Source organism: Phaethon lepturus, unplaced genomic scaffold, assembly GCF_000687285.1.
Source record: "Phaethon lepturus isolate BGI_N335 unplaced genomic scaffold, ASM68728v1 scaffold6214, whole genome shotgun sequence".
Lineage (NCBI taxonomy): Eukaryota > Metazoa > Chordata > Aves > Phaethontiformes > Phaethontidae > Phaethon > Phaethon lepturus.
Window position 1 is genome coordinate 7,642 of NW_010533921.1, and position 23,086 is coordinate 30,727.

Here is a 23,086-nt window from a genome sequence, read left to right on the forward strand (position 1 = left end):
AGCCGCCCTCAGGAGGATATCTACCACTAATTGTTTAAGAGTTGAGAGAGTAAAGGGCAAAGCCACAGCAACTGAACCATAGAGATGTCTTGAACTGGGTAGAAGATTGCTTTATTACTAAAGATAATTTTATTCTGTGTTGATATTATTTGCTTTTGATATTGAGGCAAATCAAACCAGAAGGATTTTCCAAAGTTAAAAACACAACACTAACTATTATTGCATCAAAATCCACTGTCAAATTTATTGGAAACTCTACTATCAAGATCCTGCCTGAGAAGACAGTCATAGCCTAAACAATAAAACTATACATATACATGAATTATCATCTGAACATCTTCTAATGCATACAATTTAAATGAATGTCTGTGATTTTTATTCAGGTTTTAAATAAATTATGTTGGCTTCCTTCTATGTCCAGCACTTTCTGATGCAGTCACGTGAATTTTTTTTTTTTTTAAACTTACTGTTTTAAAATAATTTCATACAGAAAAGGTGACAGCTAACAATAGCTTTGGTGCTATTTTTATCACAGAAGAGTTAATGCCTCAAAGAAGAATCCTCTGTTAATAAAATTCATAGCTAGATCACATTAAATCTTTAACCATGTAATCATCTATTACAACTACTTTTCTATGCTTGTGCATTTACACAGAACATTCATTTCTTTGATTAAGGATCTCCTTGACTTGAGCATAGCTGCTGCCAAGCTCTATTGTAAAGCTTCACTTGCCAGGCAAGATGGCAACATGAGTATCTCCCCTCTTTCCTCAGACAAAACCTACTAAAAATCACAAGCAACTCAAGTCTCCTGACAGCACTATCTTGATATTATCAAACATCAGCAGAGAGATCATAGAACACTGAAACAACGCAAACACATACAGAGAACAAGAGCAGCATAGCCTCAAACACTGAGCTGCATTTCCTCTTATTGCCATGACGCAACTGCCTAATTGCTCCACACTGATTTTGGACACTGAATATGAACATGGGACTGCCTGTTGACAATTAACACCATTAAATCTTCCTTGGATAATTCTTCATTGTTTACTCCTTTTTGATATGATTAAAATAGTACTGTTAAATTCTAGTTCTCCGACTTGTGCATGTCTAAATTCACCAGGTATATACCCTATTTAAAAGGAATAACTACTGTTGTGTTAGTTGCATTCATACACGGTTCAGTTTCAAATTATTTAAGAAGTAGAGGTATCTTACCAGGACCAGTTCTGTACAGCTCAGATGGGCTGCTGACCTTTTGGCTGGAGGGAATCTGCTGATGGTATAGTGGAGGGGTTTTCACTAGGAGAGAAGGGGAAGTACAATTCCTCCTCAGTAACAGCTAAAATGTTAATAGTGCTAATAAAATAGAGACACAGACATTTTCTTACCATATGTCGTCTCCGGTGACAGGGGAAAAGCTGGTGTGGATGGGACAGCTTCATTTCCATTCTTCTTTGGGGAAAAGATTCCCCCATCTATTTCATCTTGGTAACATGCAACAGACATCTAGAAAAGGCACAAAAAAAGAAAAATTACAGTGTGAAAATTCCCACTTAACTCTACAACACAGTGGGGCATTTTTCATGAGATTATAGAAGGTTTCATATAATCTGATCCACTGTTCCAGCAGAGAGAACCTGAACACTGAAAACATGCAAACACACAGAGAATGCAAGAGCAGGACACCCTTAAACATTGAATTGCATTTCTGAGATAACTGCTATGATGCAACTGCCCAATTGCTTCACACTGATTTTGGACACTGAACACAAACATGGGACTCCCTATTAGCCATTCACTTCAATAAGTTTTTCTTGAAAAATTCTTCATTGTTTACCTCCTTGGTCTCCCCGACGGGAATCGGTGATCCTGGATTTACAGCCTGGTCATTGGCAGGAGGCTTCATCCATCCACACCTGTTATATGACAGCTGCCCAGGGACATCATTGTCATACTGCCCAACGCTTAACTTCCTGATCCTTCCCCCTGTTGCATCGTCATCTTGTGTACCTGTTGCTGAAAACAAATAGGTAAACCGATTAACAAACTTTTTTTTTCAGTTAGAGCTGTTAAAACAAACTTCACTATTGTGCCTTAAGTGATTCTGTTCAAGAACACTCATGAAATAACTGGTTTCATAATCGCTTTACAAAACCACATAGCTGGGCAAAGAAAAAAAAAAAAAAAGAAAATCACTTGTAGTTAGCCTGGCTGACACGAGTTGGAACATATTTGCAGTACACCTGGTTCCAGAGGAGTGAAGCAGCATGTTTGTGCCGACCCTCATTTTTGGAAGAGGTTACTCCCAGCGCCACCGGTACAGCCTGCCAGCAGGGGCCGCTGCGGGCAGCCAAATGGGAAACCTCTTTCCATCCCTAACACACAGCAGCTCTCCGCAAAAGCCATTGCTGCTTTCCAGGACTGCGTTTTCCCCGAAAAAAAACAGCTTCCTTTTAGTTAACACAGACCCTGGGCCCTTATAAACACAGGTAACAGTACACCTTTTGTGACACACATGGCAATCACACTTAACCACAGAAACTGGGTATTAGATACACAGAGGAGCTGCAACCTTTTGGAGTCTGAGGAATGGAGCACAAGAGTAAGCAGAGTCAGCAGAACAGTCGAGGATATTCAAGGGCATATAGCAGTATTTGTTTCCAAAGTCACTATTAAGAGAGTGTCATTAGCTACAGTTTTATGATTAGCAGGAGTTCATACTTAGTCATCCACTCCCACTAACAGGCACTTTCAGAATATTCCTGCAGCAATTGCTTTTTCTACCCTTCTTCATCAGAGTAAGTCAACAACAAGGATCCCGTAACTGTATGCATAGCAACTTTTCAGATAATCCTCTGAGAGCTTTTATTGTCCATATATGCAAAAAGATCTTTCAGAATTAGCTATTTCTCTTTAAAGAGCTCAGGGTTTGTAAGTGATCTTATTTTCATTGCTTGGTGCCATTTAAACTCTTCAAATACTTTCCAACTCTAAGTATGTACTGATGAAGCATATCTCCTACACATCCTGACCATGGAGCCCTAACAGTAGGAGCCCAAAGCACGTCCCCTATGTACGCCACCAGGAGGGCTGAACCAGCCACTTTGGTAGAGAAAGACAACAGTGTACACCTTCCACACATCCTTTTCCTAATCTGAAGTAGCTGACAGAAGCCAAGGTGTAAAATCTGGCATGAAGCATAAGCGCCTGTGTTATAGACATTCCACCTTGATAATGTAATTCAATTATAAAGCATCAATGCACAAATAGTTTTCTGTACAGGAGAACAGTTTTCATGCAAGATTAAAATATAGACAGGTATTACAGACTAAAATCTGTGGTACTGAAGTGATTCCGCATTGACATACGTATCAACCTGAATAACTTGCTGGCAAGTAGTGGCTTATCCTAAAAATATTTCTCTCTTGTAAAACTACAGAATTAGACACTTTCAAAAATCCAGTTCTGCTACCATCAAAGTCAGTGTGACAGTAACTACTACTAAAGACAATAAATAAATAAACCCCTGCTATTCACTTTTGAAAACTCCACCAATAGGGTCAAATTTAGCCAGTTCTTTATTTTACTGACAATATAAATATACCTAGCACATCTTGGAAAAGACACAGATAAGATTCTGTTTTTATGGTACAACTTCGAAAACTAAAATACTTTTTAAGCACCCATATTTTAAACACTTATTTAACCCTTTTTGACCTGACTAGAAACTTCACATGAGGTCTTTCAGGTGAAATGAGTATCTTCTGAAGACACTGTGAGCAAACTAGATGCATCAAACAAGATCTTCAAAGCCAGAAAACGACATGAAATCACAAATATCTACCAAACCTAATAAGGGATACTAAAAAGTAATGAAGATTTCTACTGAAACTGAAGACACTTCAGAACGTAGACAGAGTTCATACTACTCCAGAATTTACCAAGTTTTTGCATTGGAATTCTTTTTTGTGTTTTTAATTTCTGTAAAGAAAAATGAGTGGGAATCACTGTGCAGAATCTCAGCCTTCAAAGAGACCATCTGAGACCAGGCACTCCCAGTCCCACTGCTCCTCTGCAGGAGGTAATGGGAGCCAGGAACAGCACATTAGAGTTTCACTCCATTTGTAACCAAGTTATTACGGTAAAGGCAGTTTCTTTCTGTATGTGCCTCTCCTACTTAAAACAGCCACATAGACTAATTTATGAGCGACAATGTCTACCTTTTGGATGCATCAAAACAGATCTTAAAAATTAGTGCAGATTTTACTTGTCATATTAATGAGAGGGCTTCATCACCAATGATATTCATACACTTATGTCATTAGTATCCATAAACTCGTGAAGCTTGTAATTTCTACGAAGTTAATACAGTCCTCAGAAAGCTGCAAACAGGTGTCTCAGGGAAACTGGACAGGTATTTTTTTAAACAGACTGGAAATGCTTTACGGATCAAATTCCCAGCAGATGTTGGATGACAGAGGGGAGAACTTAAGCTGATATATTGCAATAAAGCTTAAAGCAAATAATTTTCATCTCTTAGATTCAAGTTAAGTGAAAATGTCCACAAAAAACTACTTAGTTTATTAGTTTTGCAAACGTACTTGAGCTGCCTCAATTTAACAGATGTTTTGAGTTATTAATTTAAAAGCCGTCTTCTACAGTGTAAAGTGTCAGGATCCAAGACTTCCTAGAAGTCACATCATTCATTTCTGTTCTTGTAGTTTAGCTTAAAAGTTTTGGCAGACCTTCATAAATATCCCAGGAGCGCATATTTATTTCTTTGAAAGCATTTTGTATGCTCTCATTTCTTTCTTTTCCCTTGTGAACTACAAAAATAATTTTGTTTTCCCTGAAGAACATTCCAATAACATTCCAACAGATGGGCATCAGAACAGCATCAAGCATTTATCTTGTCAGATGGTTATCACCATGCCAATGCTACAGCTAACAGAAGCATGGCCAGTGGTTAAAGGTTAATCTTTGTTTGGTTTCTTTAGTCACGTAGCTTTCCTGGAGTACTAGGTAGAAGTATTTGTAACTATTAGAAAGAAAACAACACAAAGCTAAAAACCTTGTCTGCAGTGGCATGTCAACAACAGTGCTGTCTCTCATACATTAGCAGTTGTCCCAGCTAAACTTCAAAAACTATTATGTTAACTCTTCACATGTTACATGTTTGTATTTACCAAGTGCAGGAGGCACACCATTGAAAAGGTCCACCTTTACTTTGTTACCACAACACTTAGTAAGATGACACTTACACGTTTCCGCTTGATTCACAGGGCTGGTGGGCTAGCCTCAAAACCGTCCTTACATGAAAGTGGGTAAGTACAGCATACCTGGTAGGACTCGCTAGGAAGAACTTTTCTTGTGGAGGTAGAAAAAGAAGATAGACAGACAAAAAAGACCAACAGCCCTTCTGCCCATTGTGGAAGTCCTTATCATTTGTAAAATAGAACTCTCAGTCTTTTCCAAAATCCAGCATAGTCCATTGAAGACCTTCCCTAAACTTCTACCTAGTTTGTATCACAGCCAACTGTGCAAATTACAGTCAAACTGGAAACCTCTTACAATAAATAATTATAAAAAAACCCCATAAGAAATATGAAAGTTTCAGCATCTTGTTGTTTAACCCACTATAAGGGGCTCTAAAATCACATTATGACTTTGTGCATGAAAAGGTTCGGGTTTTTTGCTTTTTTAACAAAAGCAATGTATTATACAAAAGACTTACATAGACCCTATAAATAAACTTCTTCAAACTGGTTTGGGGCAGGGGGAGATCATGACACATTGAATCACAACAGGATAAAAATGCTTTAGTCTCTAGAGTCACATGTTCTCCTGGTTAACACTACATTTTGTAGTGTTTGTAGTTTGAGTCTTGTAGACCTCACAAGACTTTTAGTAGATGATCGAGAGGGGTTCTGCTGTAACACCTGCTAGCTCCTTCAGCACTCTGGGATTAAGCCCATGCAGCTGGCTCCTTACAATCTCAGTGTCCACAAATGGAAAGTCACTCATGTTGTGGTTGGTCCTCCAACTCAGGGGAATGGGCAGCCCAAGGTCTATCAGTAAAGACTGAGGCAAAAAAAGCACTGAATGCCTCTGCTTTTTCTTCATCCCTCTTAGTCAGGTGACCATCTCCAAGTATTGGTCAATGGTGGACTCATAGTATTATACAGATTTCTGGAAACGAGATTAAGGACTTAATTTACAAGGACTCAGTTTACATTTACAAAACTCTATGGTTTTCTGGTTATGAAATGCATCTAAGTGGTATTCTAACCTGTAAGTTTCATAATACAAATACCATTACACTAATTTGACATTCCAGAAGGTAAAATTAACTTTGTGTTTATCCTTACAACCTAAAAGGCATGGGGTCTAAGGAGGACGTAAAGAGGAAAAGGTGGTTGCAGGAACTTTGTGGTAGAGTGATAAAAATCTTTTTTACAGCCATCTCTGTGGAATGAACAAAGAGCTCACATTAAGGAAAAAGAAATAAAGTAGGAAACTCCCCTCCACTCCTCCTCCATCACAAACAAAACAATCACAAACAAAATTTTTACATTTCAGATAACTCATCTTGATTTGTAGTGGCCACTCAGCTAGTCAAATGTCTTTAAATGTATAGTCTCAAGAAAGCAAAGATGTGTTGGGTCCCCATTTTCCCCAAATTTCTATCTTTTTTTCCTTCTTTAGCACCACCTACCCTATACACTGCACACCCAGAAGTCACTCTTAAGAACAGCAATACCACTGATAATGTAGTCAAAATAACAACATTACTCAAAAGATAATTTTAGTAAAAAATATCTTAAAAATATGAATTATTCCAACAGTACCTGATTTTGTGTTACATCTAATCCATCTAAACACAGTTCACCAGTACGTTAATCTCACAGGTTCATAATTTCAGGTCATCCCACCTTCAGAGGGATAAAATATAGTTGTATTTTCACAAAGTCAATCTTCCAACAGGATTGAAGACACTGAGCTTCACAACATGAAATAACACTGATGTGAAAAACCACGACCTGAACCATGCATTTCAGAAGCTTAGCCAACTCTTTTGTTTTAAAGCTATTATCTTAGATTCAGTTACTGAAAGATAATGATCCAAGCAGTCTCCCTTTCAGAAAAAATTTATACATGACTTTGCATCTAGTTTGAAAGGTCACTGGAACCCCTACTATTGCTACCAATCCTAAAACAAAAAGCCTTACTGTTTTGGAGCATGAGCTCCACCAAAGCCAGCTGAAGCAAATGATAATGTCAACAGGTTTTAGAACAACCTTAAAAAAACAGGGCTATTTTTTCCAAGAAAATTTAAAGCCTCTGAAGTGGTCTAAGGATAAATAATCACACTCAATATTACGTTTCTTCAAACTGTTGAACGTAATTTGCTTCTGTTAACTTTTCTTGTCAACTATCAACTAGAAAAATTATTCAGCACTAGAAAGAACATTCATCTGACCCTTCACATAAATTGTCTTTGGATGGAAATGTACTCATGTATTGTCTTGAGTGAGACCTGAGAAACAGGTCATAGTCATGTAAATGGTGATTAGCAGGAATTTCTGCGCAGTGATCTATGCATACACTCCACTCCACAAGTGAAACAAGAAACTTATCCAAAGTCTCTCTGAGTCTTCAGAAGCCACAATTATCATCTCTGCATTCCATACAGTGTCCTTCTTTATCAAGTCTCTTCATAGTGTCAAATTCAGCAGGTATCGGAACACCAGGAATTATCCCTGCACAACATTCTCAGGAACTTACATTTCCATATGCTGTAGATACCACCACCAGAACCTACATTCTCCCAGCTGCTCTGCAAAATGCATCTCCTCATTCATTACATATACTGAGGTGCATGCATAGTGATTAAAAAAGCTTGTCAAAATATGAAATATAAACAAAATAAGGGCAGAGTATGAAAAGTGATGTGAGAAGTCCTGTTCTTCAGTGTCCCACATGATTAAAAGTCCCTACTAAGCTGCAGGAAGACTTCAGTATTAACTCTTGTTTTTTTAGTTACACTAGCCTAAGAACACTATGCTACAAAAAACCCCAAAACACCAAAAACCGAAACACCCAAAAAATTCAAAGTCCCATGAAGATGTAAGGTTTGCATATTCTGTACCATAACCCAGTTTATGAAATCGTAACATGTCTCTGTAGAAACTCCATGAACTTGGTCACCAAATAACATTTAGCTGTGGCTACATATATTGACGCAGTATACACAAAATAGTAACAGATTTGAGCTGTAAAACCAAAACATGGACTAGTTTTCAGATGCTGGTCTCAAAATATCCATAGAGAGGAACAGAAAAAGCAGATGCACTTCAAGTAAGCTTCGCACCATAGTCTCAACCTGTGTGAAAAGTTAGCATGACATAAAAGAGGCTCTACCTGTTCAGCCCAGAAATCGATAAAATTCAGCGTTCCAGAAAAAAAACACCCACAAGGCTGTTTTTCTACTGCCCCTTTCACAGACCTCAGCATAGTCATGACTCTGGGGAAAATTATGTTAACATTGCAGGAATTCCAGATGCTGCTGCCTATATAGCAGTTTAAAAAGACCTGCGTAACTCTGATCACCCATTACTGTGAAACATGGGGATTCAAACCAACAGAAGGCTTAAAAGTTCATCAAGGAAAAAAAAGAAGTCCATCAGTTAACTTCTAACAGAGAAGCCTTCAGGGACTGCCCCACATACTAAAAAATGTTACCACAACACTATCTAAATCAAAAGTGATTTCCTTTACTGCACCATTTATCTTCTACAAAGTTTAAGATTTTTGCAGAAGGCATTTAATGATCAAGCTTTCAAGACAGTTTTATGCTTAAAGGAAAGCAAATCTATTTTAAGAATTTATAATCAGCTTTACAATCACTGTTACAAATTTAAAGGAAAAATAACATCTTCAAAGATTGCAAGACAAAACTTGAGCTACACATTGTTCTGATGGAAAAAGGACAAGCATATGTATATCCGGTTGAAACAAAATGATGGGTTTCTGATGCAAGTGCTAACAGAGTATCTTGTTATGCTCAAATTTTCAGATTCATAGCTCTATAGGAACAGTTTCAAAGGGATTAATCAGCCAACTGAGTGATATCTTCAGTGCCTTAATCTTTCTAAAATGTAGTAGGAATTGCTATTGCAGCCAGAAAAATCTCTTTGTTCTTGAAAAAATACCCCATGTTTAGCAAACACAAGCAAACTATTGTTCCCCCCCCCATCTACAAGGGGTAGTAGACTAGCAGTCCAAACTCCTTATAACCTATTAGTCTAACAAGCAAATGAAAAGGTCAAAACTCTACTCCAAACCTAAGCAGGCCATTAAACCTGTCTGTGTAGGATGCAGCAGCTTTGCAGGTCTGGCCACTTCAGTTTCTTAGCCCTTTTACACTGTGCCAAGCATGTGCAGCAAGCCCATTTTGCAAGTTGCAAAATCCAAACTGGTATCTCCAAACCCATACAGAGATGTCATGGTGATGCTACACTCAGGCCAACATCCTGAAAGTTACTCCACAGATTTTTATCAATTCTGTAAGTACATGACAAACTAAAAATAACTGTGCTGCTAAATGTAACTAAAATTCAATTTTTAACTTTAGCTTAAAAATTCATTTAACTAAATTTAGTTTAGAAAATGGAATTTAGTTAAAACTCCAGTTTTAACTTAAAACCTCAGTTTTTAACTTTAGTTTACCTAAAAACTGCATTCAAATTTACTGTTGACCACTATAAAATTAACTCCAAGTCAGGTACCAAAATTTTCCTGTGCAATGGAAACTACAACAGGTTTTGTAGTGTATTGTTAGTACATGCAAATAAAGCACATGAGGATTTGGACAAGCTTTGTTCTCCTGTCACTTCACAACTTATTTCAGATGGACTGGGTCTGCTCTGCCACAGAGAAACACAGAGTGAATGGGAACATCTGGAACAGTTCAATGCTTTTAAAAATTATTATTTAATAAAGTACACAAAAAGGGTTTGTTGCCCTCTCCTTTGTCTGCAGATACACTGTAGTATGATTTATGATAGTGTAATTTGGACCATCATCAAAGATTTATTTTTGATAGAGGAAAGATCTCTGAAGATGTTCCAGACACTTGTAATCAAATGTTTAGCCATCTCATTTTTATTCATTTTGCATGTTGGGATTTTTTAAGGGAGGGAGGGAAGATGGCTTTGTTTAATGCTCAGTTCTTTACTGAGCTGATAAACTATGCGAACTCCACACAAAATGTAAGGCTGTGTGAACCATACATCTGTGTTGTCCCTACCACATTAAGTGACCTAAGGATGTTTTAAGATGTATCTTCAAACACAGTAACTCATGCATGAAGAAGAATTAGAATTAGCTGAGAGCAACAGTATAATTTCAACCTGATGGAAAATACAGTCCCTCTCTTTCTTACGCTGGCCCACTTAGACAGACATGCCTCTGTTGGTCACAGCAATGGAAACAGGCTGCCCCCAAAAGCTGAATGCATGCGTTCATGTGCTTTGCCTTATTTTGATCACACAATTCTTCAACTGCTTCTAAAATTTCTAAAGACACAAACTGTAACATTTTAAGAGTGAAAAGATGGGGCGTAGGGATGAGACATGGGTGACAGTAATGGTAGGTTTTACTGAAAATAGGTAAAAACTTTTGTGTTCTTTACATTTATTAACAGATTCTTGCTTTTACGGTTTTCTAGGTAGAAGTAAAACACTGTTTTAGCTTTCCTTCTCTACCCAATAAGCATAAGCTTTATGATAAAACATGGCTGGTTTGAGGAAGTAAGTCTTACAAATGATCTTTTCACAGCAGACTAAGGTCATGTGTTTTAGGCATGAACTAATATACATAGATTGAAGTAAAGGCAGAACATAAGGCTGCTGAGAAAAGCTTACATACGCATCAAAATTTCCCCAGGCTACAAGCTTCTTTGTTACTTAAAACTAAGAACTCCACAGCACTGTTCTACTAGTAAATGGCACCTTCATTTACTACCAGAAACTCATCTCCATGTAACTCAGCTCATGTAAAAGCAAAAAAATTGGAAAATCTTAATATACAGTGCACTGATTCACCTCTGGTAAGTGATGCACACAGCACTGAAGGAGAAAAGAGGTCATCAGCCACTGTTCTACAAGCTTCATAAAGACACATCCTAGCAAAAAGAAATTCAAGGATCACAGTCTCCTTCCTATTCTCAAAAACACTGAGCACTTAATCCAGTATGTCATTTTGGACAGAACCCAGAACTCTGCTACATGGGCAGTCAGTAGTTTGTGCTATGTTAAGGGTACATGTGTATAAAAACCTCTGGGAGGAAGTGTGAAAGGAGAGGTAGCTGCCTATCAGTCAGTCGGTGCAGAAACGTACAAGCAAAGAGAGCTAAGAATGCACCAAAATGTACATCCCAGCTGACATGCTGAATTGTGTGCAGTTTCATTCTTAAGCTCATTCTTCCAGCTTTGCAGGGAACTGGAAACATGCACATGCCTTCTTAAGGCATAGATTTTCTGCACACTCATGCAGGAAACCAGATAACCCCACCATCTTCTCGGAATTCAACCCTCCAGTTTGGCACACACACAACAGATCACGTCAGTCCCATTCATCATCTCCAGCACTGTTTGCTCCCGGCTCACTCAGAATAACTCATTTGTCCATTCAACCTCACTCAGGGCCATTCAGCTCTGATCTGCCAACTCCCTCCATCGCAGGCCAATGCACTCTCTTGGTATGCTTGTTAGGACTGTTTAAATCATCGGGTGTAGAGCTCCCCCTAAAACCTGACTCTGTAAGACCAACCATTACTCACCAGTGAACAACTGCTGTTTTGGTTGTCCTTTATTCATGGCTCTTTCCTTACCCCCATGGCAGCCAGCATTTCTTTGTGCTATCAATTACACTTCCTATGCTGCAGCAGTCTCAACAGCTAATTGACTGCCTTGGAGAATCCTGCTTACCCTAACTCTAGGAGTTTACTTCAAGGTAAGGTAAACCACATCCAGCAGGCCTGTGATCTGTTACCACAAATAATATATTATTGTTATTTTAAGGGATTATTTAGCTTGTATTATAAGGTTTTCTTTTCTTTCTAACACAGCCCAAGTTTACAGCCTTTCACTGCAAGTATGCTGAGTACTTCAGCTTTACTGCATGTGCAGGGGAATGGAGTTGGACTAAACTGATGCTTCAGCTGTGCACTGTGGAGGCAAAGCAATGTTAAAGTCCGAAGAGGAACTTCCCATGACATTATACATTAGTTTGTTCCCACACATGCAGGAATAAACTTTTGACTTTAAGCAAGTGCAGTGAGTTATGATTTTATAAGATTTTTTTTAAAACTGTTTAATGCTTGCCATTTAACCCAGTGAGTACAGAAGATATTTCTTGTTATTTATTAATCCTCGCATAGAAGCACTAATTCTCAGTAAGAGTATGATGACAATGAACTTTTTAAGGGCTTAGGTTTTTATACTGAAATTCTAGAACATTTAACAGACCTACATACCCTAAGGCCACTTTCTCTACCTTTCCTCACATAGATATTGCATACCTATGGTCCTCAAAGACAAGTGAACTGTCAAGCATGTGTGAAAAAGGAAGGGAGCTAATGAGAGGTATTTCCTTGTTTCTCAAACTTTAGGCTTGCTGCTCCTTTTCCCACCCATAGACAAAACAGATTAATTTTGATGTTTCAATTCATCTACTTATTTTCTCATATCTGAGGCTTGGGAGGTGGTAGAGGGCTTCTGCAAACAGTAGGCTACTTTTCTGGTGTTCAGTTATCTGCCTATCAGAGTATTGTGGTGTTTGGACTACACTTATGAATTTACTCCTTTCAAGTGCTATACACAGTTTGAAAGAACATATCAGAACATCTCTGTTTTATGGTCAGAACTATGACCATCATCTGGATTCAGATGAGACAAGAAATTATACTCCTGTTGCTTCCATCTGACCATCCAAATCCACAATTTCTCCTTGCAGCTACAATGCTCCCTCTCCATCAGATGATGTATCAAGGGAAAAACATTCCAGGTCTTCCTCCTTCATTCTTAACATTCAAACTGCTTTCTCCCCTTGTTTTGTGCACACCATGCATAAATGATTCTGTATACAGCAGTGGGGTAAGTCTGGATTTGTAAATAAATAAATCCTACAGCATTTGGAAAACCAGTATGTGCTAGTGACCTCCCAGTCTCAAACAGAGGTAGCAGCGCACTACATATACGTATTGTTTTAGCTTTGGAGCAACTACTTCTGACTTTTGCAAGCATCATTCAGAAGATTTCAGCACTTGACATAAAGGCAAACTTAAAAATTATTATTATTGTGCTAAAGCTATACGAAAGAATATTTCTTTAAAAAAATCTTTTATGTAATTAAATGCTATTCTTATGTTACTTATTCCAGTATCACAGGCTGAAGCACATGCAGGAAGTGACAGGCAAACCCTGATACCTCCAACCTTAGCCTTGGAGCTAATGTCCTAAAATACTGAATTTACCTTTCTCGTAGCTCTGCGCCAGTATTAATCATAATTTCCTAACGGTGTTTGGTAACACAGTGTTCCTCACAGTGAAGTTCCTACAGATCAGGTCCTATCACAAAGACACTGGTATGACGGTTTCAGGATATACCTGTTCTATCTTTTAAAGGCTGCTAAAAAGGCCGTTTGGCTTGCCTCCCACCTCCAGCCATGTGCCCTCACCACTCTTTTTGCACATGGTATTTAGTGATTACCTGTCCACATAGCAAGTTTAACTCTTTGATCTGACAGAGACCTAACCCATAAGAAAACTTTCAAACCATTAAATTAACAAGCTAATCCAACAAACACCACAACTGCAGAGCTACGAGATCTGATGCAGAGATGAACGGGGTAACACATGTCCAGGGATCATGGAGGCAATGTAATGCCACCTCTCTTGGGAACACTGTGCTGCATTTCAATTGCCTTAGACAAAAAGTAAAATTGCACCGTTAATCACAACGAATATACTCAAAGGGTTCAAAGGGCAAGCAAGGGACTCAACACACATCTAAAATTGCTGCTTATCACTGAAGAGCAAAGCACGTGATCATTACACAAGGGAAACTCCTCAAGAAACTACCTACATTAACCACAAGCAGAGGTCTTTAAACTTCAGGGCACTCAAATGTCCTCAGCTGTCTAAAGGCCCTGACTAAATGAAAATAACTAAATCCTAACTATTCCTGCTCTCTGCCTCTTCCACCAGAAGATGCCATCCTCTGATATAGCAGTTTCTGAAAATGGTGGTGCTTTAGTTTACACCCCCAGAAATGTAAACTAACAGTGCCTTCCCCACACCCTACCAGATTAGGAGCTGGAGGAAGGGAAAAGCACCCATTCGGTTTTGCTGCCTTTGAAGAAAAGAACTATAACCTCCCAACAAAGGACCACCACAACCAGATTTCAGCTGAGAATATCCAACACATTTTTATACTAGCACCCTGTTTCAAAGAGACCACTAAGGCTAGAAAATGCTAAGCAACATAAACAACACCGTCAGCATAAGGCCCAGAAAAACAGAAGGTAAAATGAAGAGAAAACAATTTAAGGGTTACTCTTTTAAAGGCAATTTTCCTAAACATAAATATCGTAAGTCACTAGACATATTACTAGAATGAGGCCCATAAACTTTAATGGCATATGCCAAGACTAGAGGACAACACAAACCTCCAGCCTTAGAATCATAGAATCTTTGGGTTGGAAGGGACCTTTAAAGGTCATGCAGTCCAACCCCCCTGCAAGAAGCAGGGACATCTTCAACTAGATCAGATTGCTCAGAGCCCCCTCCAACCTGACCTGGAATGTTTCCAGGGATGGGACGTCTACCACCTCACTGGGCAACCTGTGACAGTCTCTCACCACCCACATTGTGAAAAGTTTCTTCCTTTTATCTAGCCTAAATCTACCCTCTTAATTTAAAACCATGATACCCCTTAACCTAACGCTACTGGCCCTGCTAAAAAGTCTGTCGCCATCTTTCTTAGAAGCCCCCTTTAAGTACTGGAAGGCTGCAATAAGGTCTCCTTGGAGCCTTCTCTTCTCCAGGCTGAACAACCCCAACTTTCTCAGCCTGTCCTCACAGAAGAGGTGTTCCATCCCTCTGATCATTTGTGTGGTCCATGTCTTTCCTGTGCTGAGGGCTCCAGACCTGGATGCAGGTGGAGTCTCACCAAAGCAGAGTAGAGGGCAGAATCACCTCCCTCAGCTTGCTGGCCATGCTTCTTTCGATGCAGTCCAGGATGGGCTTGGCCTTCTGGGCTGGAGCACACATTGCTGGCTCATGTCCAGCTTTTCATCCACTAGTACCCTCAAGTCCTTCTCGGCAGGGCTGCTCTCCACGCCTTCATCCCTCAGCCTGTATTGATACCAGGAGTTGCCCTGACCCAGGTGCAGGACCCTGCACTTGGCCTTGTTGAAACTCATGAGGTTCACACGGGCCCATTCCTCAAGCTCATCCAGGTCCCTCTGGATGGCATCCCGTCCCTCAGGTGTGTCAACTGCACCATTCAGCTTGGTGTCATCTGCAAACTTGCTAAAGGTGTACTTAATCCCACTGTCTGTGTCATTGATGAAGATATTAAAGAGTACTGGTCCCAATACGGACCCCTGAAGGACAACAGTTGTTACCAATCTCCATCTGGACATTGAGCTGTTGACCACCACCCTCTGGCTGCGACTATCCAAGCAATTCCTCATCCACACAACAGTCCACCCATCAAATCCATATATTGGATTTGATTGGAGATTTAGAGAGAAGGGTGTTGTGGGGGACCCTGTCAAAGGCCTTACAGAGTCCAAATAGACAACATCTGTAGCTCCTCCCTTGTCCACTGATGTGGTCACTCCATCAGCGTTTAGTTGTTCTAAGCCACTAGGTGGTCAGGCAGGACTTGCCCTTGGTGAAGCTATGTTGGCTGTCTCGAATAACCTCCCTGCCCTCCACGTGCCTTAGCATAGCTTCTAGGAGGATCTGTTCCATGATCTTCCCAGGCACAGAGGTGAGGCCGACAGGGCAGTAGCTCCCAGGGTCCTCCTTGCTACCTTTTTTAAAAATGAGTGCAATGTTTCTCTTTTTCCAGTCTCCAGGGACCCCACCTGACTGCCAGGACTTTTCAAATATCATGGAGAGTGGCTTGGCAACCACATCAACCACTTCCCTCAGGACTGGCAACTACATCAGCCAATTCCCTCAGAACTCTGGGATGCGTCTCATCAGGTCCCATAGACTCTCTTCAGGCAGTCTTGAACCTGAGGAACTCAGGTCTCTGAACCTCTTACAGTGGGAGGCACTTTGCTCCTCCAGTCCGCATCTTGCAGTCCATCCACTCGAGAGGTATGGCAAGAGAGACTGCCAGAGAAGGCTGAGGCAAAGAAGTCACTGAGCACCTCAGCCTTCTCCTCATCCATTGTTACCAGTCTGTCAGTCTTGCTCATACCTGGGGGTATGCCTTCTGTGACCTTCCTTTTCTGGCTGACATACCTACACATCCTATATCCTGGATCCCATACATTTTAGACTCTCTGCAGTGCTTAAACTCTAGATAAAGTTCATTCATTTATTCTGGGCCCTAAAAATGCAAGGGTAACCCTTTATCTGCCACCTTCTTCCTTAAGTCTCTAGTGTCAGTGAAAGGCTTTGTGAGAACTTCAACAGAATCTGACACTAAAAGCGTGAATGAAGTAAGTACTTCCTCCAAGCAAAAATTTAGGAAAAGACTTAAAGACCCAAATACCAGTTGATTCACTCCCTGTCTGTCCCTTAAATATTCTTTTTCTCAGACAAGGTATGCCTAGTGTGTTGAAATAAAACATCATGCAGAAGTACACATGGTTTGGTAGAGTACAAAACTGTCCACAAAATACTGGATGGCACTCCTCCTGTAAGTTCTTGATTAAATGAAGGTGTATTAGGGATCTCATCAATGTCTATAAATACTCCAAGGGAAGTTGTAAAGAGGATGGAGCCTGGCTGTCTTCCATGGTGCCCAGTGACAGGACCAGAGGCAACAGATACAAACTGAAACACATGAAGTTCCCTCTGAACACCAGGAAACAACTTTTTTGCTGTGCCAGTGCTCAGTCACCCTCACAAAGTGCCCAGAGGCAACCTGTTGTAGATAGGAGATAGTCAAAAACAATCTGGACATGGTTCTGGGCAACTGGCTCTAGGTGGCCCTGCCTGAGCAGGGGGGCTGGGCCAGATGATCTCCAGAGGTCCCTTCCAACTTCAACCACTCTGTGATTCTGTGATTTCAGTAGGAATGTGGGTGTTGCTTTGGGGCAGAGATAGAGTTATGGGAAAAAAATGCAATGTCAGAAACAGAGTTGCTGTTGACAGCAATTAGCACTTACATACCACTTTCAGCATACAAATTGTGCTCACCACGTTGCTTTCAGAGACATACACTTTATGTCTAATTAAATCCATCTAAGAGGTCTTCTACGAACTTGAATTAGAAGTAGATTAGGAATGAGTATGCATAAGGTTATGTCTGAAGCTTAGTATGATGTAAACATCCTGTAAGGATGTTTAGTATTTCTAAAAGACAGGTTTAAAAAACAAACGGAAGAAGCATTAACCCTCCTTTTCCCTTGCTCAGACTGATAAAAGAGAGAAACGCCTTGCCAAACGCAAGGGCATGACAAAAAGCGAATGAACTTTCTGACTCCTGAACTGTTTCCTCATTCATACTATGCCCTGTTGCCCACCCCTCCCCCCAGTTAACCAGGATTCTAAATGCTGTCTGTATATTCATATTATTCATATTTAAGTACAAATTCATCACTATCTTTAAAACAAATCCTCTTCCAGAACATGGCCCAAGGACTTGTAGTCTCACCAGTCTTTATTAGGGCAGGAAGTTTACCTGCTTTACATGACTTGACAAACAGAAGGGAATTGACAGTGACTCCTCCTTCCTTTAGGAGACAATCAGAATCTGTGAGAAAAATTCAAGCATCTCTTTTCAGATTCATATCTTTAAACACAGAATTGTAAAAGGTGGCTTATTCTAAATGACCCTTTCATCCCCTTCACCAGCTTTACCATATGCCAGAGAGAAGAATTCTCTCCCACTGGAACAACCTCATTTTCAATTTGTCCATCAGCTAATAATTTGGAAAGATTCAAGAGAATTACAAACTAATGAATTTAATCCTGCAAGAGCCACGAAATGCATACCATGTATTAAAAACAAACAGTGAAGCAGCTCACATATATTTATCATGGATTTCTGGACTTCTTTAGTCCTCTGTTACCCTCCTAAACAGAAAATTGTTATTTCACCTTCTCTACAAGAATCACCATCCTTGATCACATAGGCCTGCACATTAATGGAAACCACACACTAGTTAGGCACAGCCATCACTGAATGGTTTGGCATATCCAACTGATACGTGCCGAAGCAGCTCATTTGTGTCCAGTGAGGCCATGGACATGTGTTCTGGCATCTTGGCTGATACTGAATCACATCTTGGAGACACAAGCAAGTCTTCCATTGCACCAAGACTGGAGGTAGGAAGAGGGAGAAGAGGAAGAAGGAAAGGAAGCAAGGAAGGGAAGGGGATACATTCTGCCAGAGGAATTAGACCATACAGAATTATCAAACAAGACAGCAAGATCAGCAAGAGCTTGTCATAAATTTTAGCTACAGCATTAATGAAAGGTTTCAGGGGACTTAAGCAGAGACAGACTACTCATCCTTTTGCAAAGCTGCTAGTTCTAGTAGCATTTCTTAGGCAATACATTCAGCAAGTGTTGCATGTTTAATTCCACCAGTTGATTTCTGCAATCATGTCAGAGCCAGAGATAACAAGGAAGCACTGTCACTTCTGCATTTTTAACAGAAAAGTTTCAGAAAGAGTATGTTTTAAAATACTTTAATAGCAAAGATTATATTATTTATGAAAATAGTGCAAAGAAATTTAATGCCAGCAGCATTATGCTAAATTTGAAGATAAAATTGTTGGAGCTTTTTCTCCTACTTTTAAGTGGAAATCATAATAATAAAAAACATATAATCATAAATCATAAATGATTTCACTATAGATGCCTTCTAAAAATGTCTCAGTCTAGGAATTGTAGGAATTCTGCTCCCTTATCACTTAAACTTACAGCAGCAAAAAATCTCAAATGATGATCTAGAACAGGTAAAAATTTGCTGAACAGTACTTTTTTCAAGCAAAAAACAAGTATATGCAAAACTCACTTATCCTGCATTATTTCCATAATTCCTTATAATTTCTTGGATGGTTGTGTAAAGCGGGTATCGGAAATAATCCCTCAATAATCATCCTGAAAGTTGTAAGTCATGACCTGAGGTCCTATTGTACCCTATCAAGAATACTTAACTGGTGGGAAAAGCATTATATTCATAAAGTATTATAACACCTTACCATGCCGGGAGGGATTCCTGTTTGTGACCTCTAATTTGTCATGGAAGCCAGGACTCCTGCCAAGCCCTTCCACATCTACATCAAGGCTGGTGAAGCCATTTACTTGATTTCTGTCCCTGGTGACAGTATTAATGCGGGTTGGGATGGGTTCAAATGTAGGGTCTAATTCCAAAATCAGCCTGTTCAGTTGTTCAATGGACTGATCAATATCCAAAGTTGGAGAAGCTGGCAAGCCTCCTGCATTCCGTCCTAGATCCAAGCCATTTGTGTCCCTCTGAGGCACTGGCCTTGACTTAAAACTCTCATCATTGGCATTTTCTGCAGCTTCAGCAGCACCTGGCACGCTTCCTAGCCCCCTCTGCACAGCATCTCTACTGCTGGGGCCACGTGTTGGGGTGTCTGGGACTCGGGACGGGCTCTGGACACTGCCTGAATTCTCCACAGTGTTATGAATGCCAACCCTCATTTCATTCTCTGGAGCAAAACCATACTGATGAGCAGTGACCATCTGCTGCTGGCGTACCCAGGTCTGAGTAGAGTAGTTACTTGGGCCATAGGCTTGAGGCTGGGGTGAGACAGAAGGATTCCGTTGCAACTGCTGAGTGGACTTTGGCTCAGTGCTTCCAAATGATCTCTCATAGAGGGGATCCACACCAATTCCCAAGTCTGGGGCAAAAGCATTGTGATGCTCTTCCCCAGTGTTACTTCCAAAGCCATCTGAAAGTAGGGAGTTCTGACTGCTCTTGTGGCAACTAAAGTTCCCTAGGTGGGTGGAGTGCTGCCCTTCTGAGGAAGACAAAGTCCCAATGCTGTCCACGCTGTGAAGGTCATGATTAGGCATTTCGTCATCCAGAATATCAGTCTCTCTATCTTTGAGTTTGGTGTCTCCATTCACGTGAACTTGAACTGGCACTATGTGGCGAGTCCCACTGTACTTGCTTCGAGCATCAGTCATATCCTTGGTGGTGTTGACAGAATCCTCCAGACCAAATCCACTAAGTAGCTGGTCCAGTTCTGCCTTCTCTTGTGGGCTCAGACCCCGTTTGACTCCTGGCACAAGGCGGTCCTCAGTCTTGTCTGTCCTGATGGAAGCCGTTGAGTGTCCCGAATCACTGCTGACAGACAGGGTATGATCACTGTGATCAGGACTGCCAGTCACAGGAACACCTTGAGCAACACCAGGGATGCTGCTGTCTGAAGAGCTCTTCTTTCTCACTTTTGCATACAGACTGCCGTCAATAGGACCTTGGGTATGCAGCACTGTGGAAGGATAAGTAACAAGGAAAGGGAGAGAAAGAACAAGGCATTATATAAGCGCTTTCACTGGTGTTGTACCACACAACAGAAGTACCGGTAATACTAACGGTATTATTTCAGCAAAACTAAATTGGCTCTACAAATACCGCATCAATGGCATTATCTTCTTTCATTTTACATTTTAAGTTTTCTTGATGGACATATAACATGCCCTTTTTAGCTCAAGGCCAAATACAGTTCTCTCTTTTTATGCTGTTTTGAATGTGTGTTTATGGCTCCACAAGCTTGTCATATTAATTTTGAGAATTACACATTGCTAGAAATTTGAGAGGCAGCTACCATGCATTCCAATCAGAACAAGAATGGTAGGAACCTAGGCAATACTAGCCTTGAACATATATCATGTAATTGCCAGTTCATCCTTTTCTACTTGATGGTCTAACTACACTACGAAGAATCATTTACTCCTTTTCTTGGTGGTGCAAGTTAAAAACAGGCTATCAATCAGAGCTGCAGTCCTTGGAATATACGTAAGACCTCTCTACAAAGGCATGCATGAGGAAATGTTAGACTATTAAATTTCTACACATATGTGGAGGATCTGGTAGGCATTTCACATTTCAATTTTAATAAGTGTGGCCATAATCCCTTAAAAATCAGAATATCTCTCCTTCATTAACAATGGGAAGAACCTAGCTTTATTTCTGATCTAAATCAAGTAAAAAGAATCACAAGTTAGAGGCTAAAATCTGAGCTCTAGCATTGTCTCCTATGTACATACCTCTATATATTTTATCACTTACGTATTATCTTGGATATTATGTGATTCCTGTTAGCAGTAAAGCATAAGATATATACTCAACAATAACAAATACAAAATACAGACAAAATGGGTCATTAAATTTGTTGGGGAAAAAAAGCTCTTTTTGCTTCCCAGAAAAAAAACCACAAACTTGAGCAGATACACAATCAGGAAGTAAAAAATCCATTTGAGTTAAAAATACTACTGTGAGAATAATCTCTTCCATATTATTTCAGTACTACCAACACTGGCAATGGATAAAACCACAAAACACTGAATACAGTGATTTCCCTCTGGAACACTTTAAAAGCTCAAAAGTTTATTTGAATCTATCTTATTTTATCCAAACCACTTTTTCCTACCTCTGCCTGTCAGGGCTTTTTAAAGCTCTCCTTGACATTATAGACCAAGGAGAAGAAATGAAGCCGTGGGAGGCACATTCTTATGATCCTTTATTGGGCTTGTTTGTCCAACTCCCACACACATCACACAGGTTAGACCAACATGAGGTAGAATATGGCTACTGGGCTCTTACCCAGTGCTGAAGATTAATTCTGTTTCTTATGAAAAGTTTTAGCAGTAAATATTTCTACTCTCTGCCAAGCCAAGAAAGTGAAGTGAGTGGTTCTACTTTCAAAGGATTTAATGCTCGTTTACAAAAAACATTTATATTAAGCAGAAGTTTCTGAATAACTTTTCCAACCCACAGTTTGAGAACTCTTTGATAATAAGAAAATTTGACCATTACAATTTAGGAATAGGCAGATTTTTGTCAAAGGTATCCAACAGCATAGTTTGTATCTGTGGCGGTTCCAGAATCAAAAGAGCCAAGGACAGCATTTTAACATCAACTCTACCACAATTTTTCAAAATATACTTAAAATGCCATCATGATCATGAAGCTTCCAAACTTAGGAAGCTTTTCTAGACAATACCATTTTAGAAAAAGCATTATTCAGAAATTGTACTCATGATGGCAATGAATTCATCGGTTTATAATGGCAAGAAAAGCAGTCTGGCTGGAAAAAGTCTTCATTATGGGACACATTGCCAAGTTTCCATCAGTTAAAATACTTACACACTAGAGGTTATATGATAGGTTCAATAGATTTTTAGCTAATAATTAAAGGACAACTTTTTACTGTTTAAGGACTAGGTACTATTACTTGTCTGATGTTGATTTTAAAAACAGCACATGCAAAAGACCAAAATACTCCTTTTAAGAACACATCATCAGGCTAGGGAAAAAAGAAAGCAATTCCCTTTGCTGTAGAATTTCTCTATGGGCAAACTGTTAGAAGTTTGTTGAAATTTATAAATGTGTAAATCCCACAGTGAAAAAAAGACCTGCTATGCATGAGATTGAATGTCTGCGTACAGGTATTTAAAAACAGTATTTACAAAAAAATAGCGTATCTAAGGAAAATACAGCCAACTGACAGTTTCTCAACCTCTTTCATGCTGTGATTTCTCATAAGCTGTCACTACTGCTAGGACAATGAAGTACACTTGGCATTTCATGTAGAATTATTTAATACAGTTACCATAATAACTTGCAAAAA

The 23,086-nt window shown here is 39.7% G+C and overlaps 1 protein-coding gene across 1 annotated transcript in view; it reads right to left on the bottom strand.

Annotated features, from left to right (window-relative positions):
* Positions 1-1,221: 1,221 nt before the first annotated feature.
* Positions 1,222-23,086, bottom strand: part of TNS3 (tensin 3) — a gene marked incomplete at its 3' end in the record, with an annotated part of 62,984 nt that continues 41,119 nt past the window's right edge. Inside the window, exons 12-15 of the mRNA XM_010285351.1 lie at positions 19,466-20,725; positions 1,844-2,022; positions 1,395-1,512; positions 1,222-1,305 (exon numbers count right to left, since the gene is read on the bottom strand). Coding sequence (XP_010283653.1) covers positions 1,222-1,305; positions 1,395-1,512; positions 1,844-2,022; positions 19,466-20,725 — 1,641 coding nt within the window. The remainder of the gene's footprint in view (positions 1,306-1,394; positions 1,513-1,843; positions 2,023-19,465; positions 20,726-23,086) is intronic.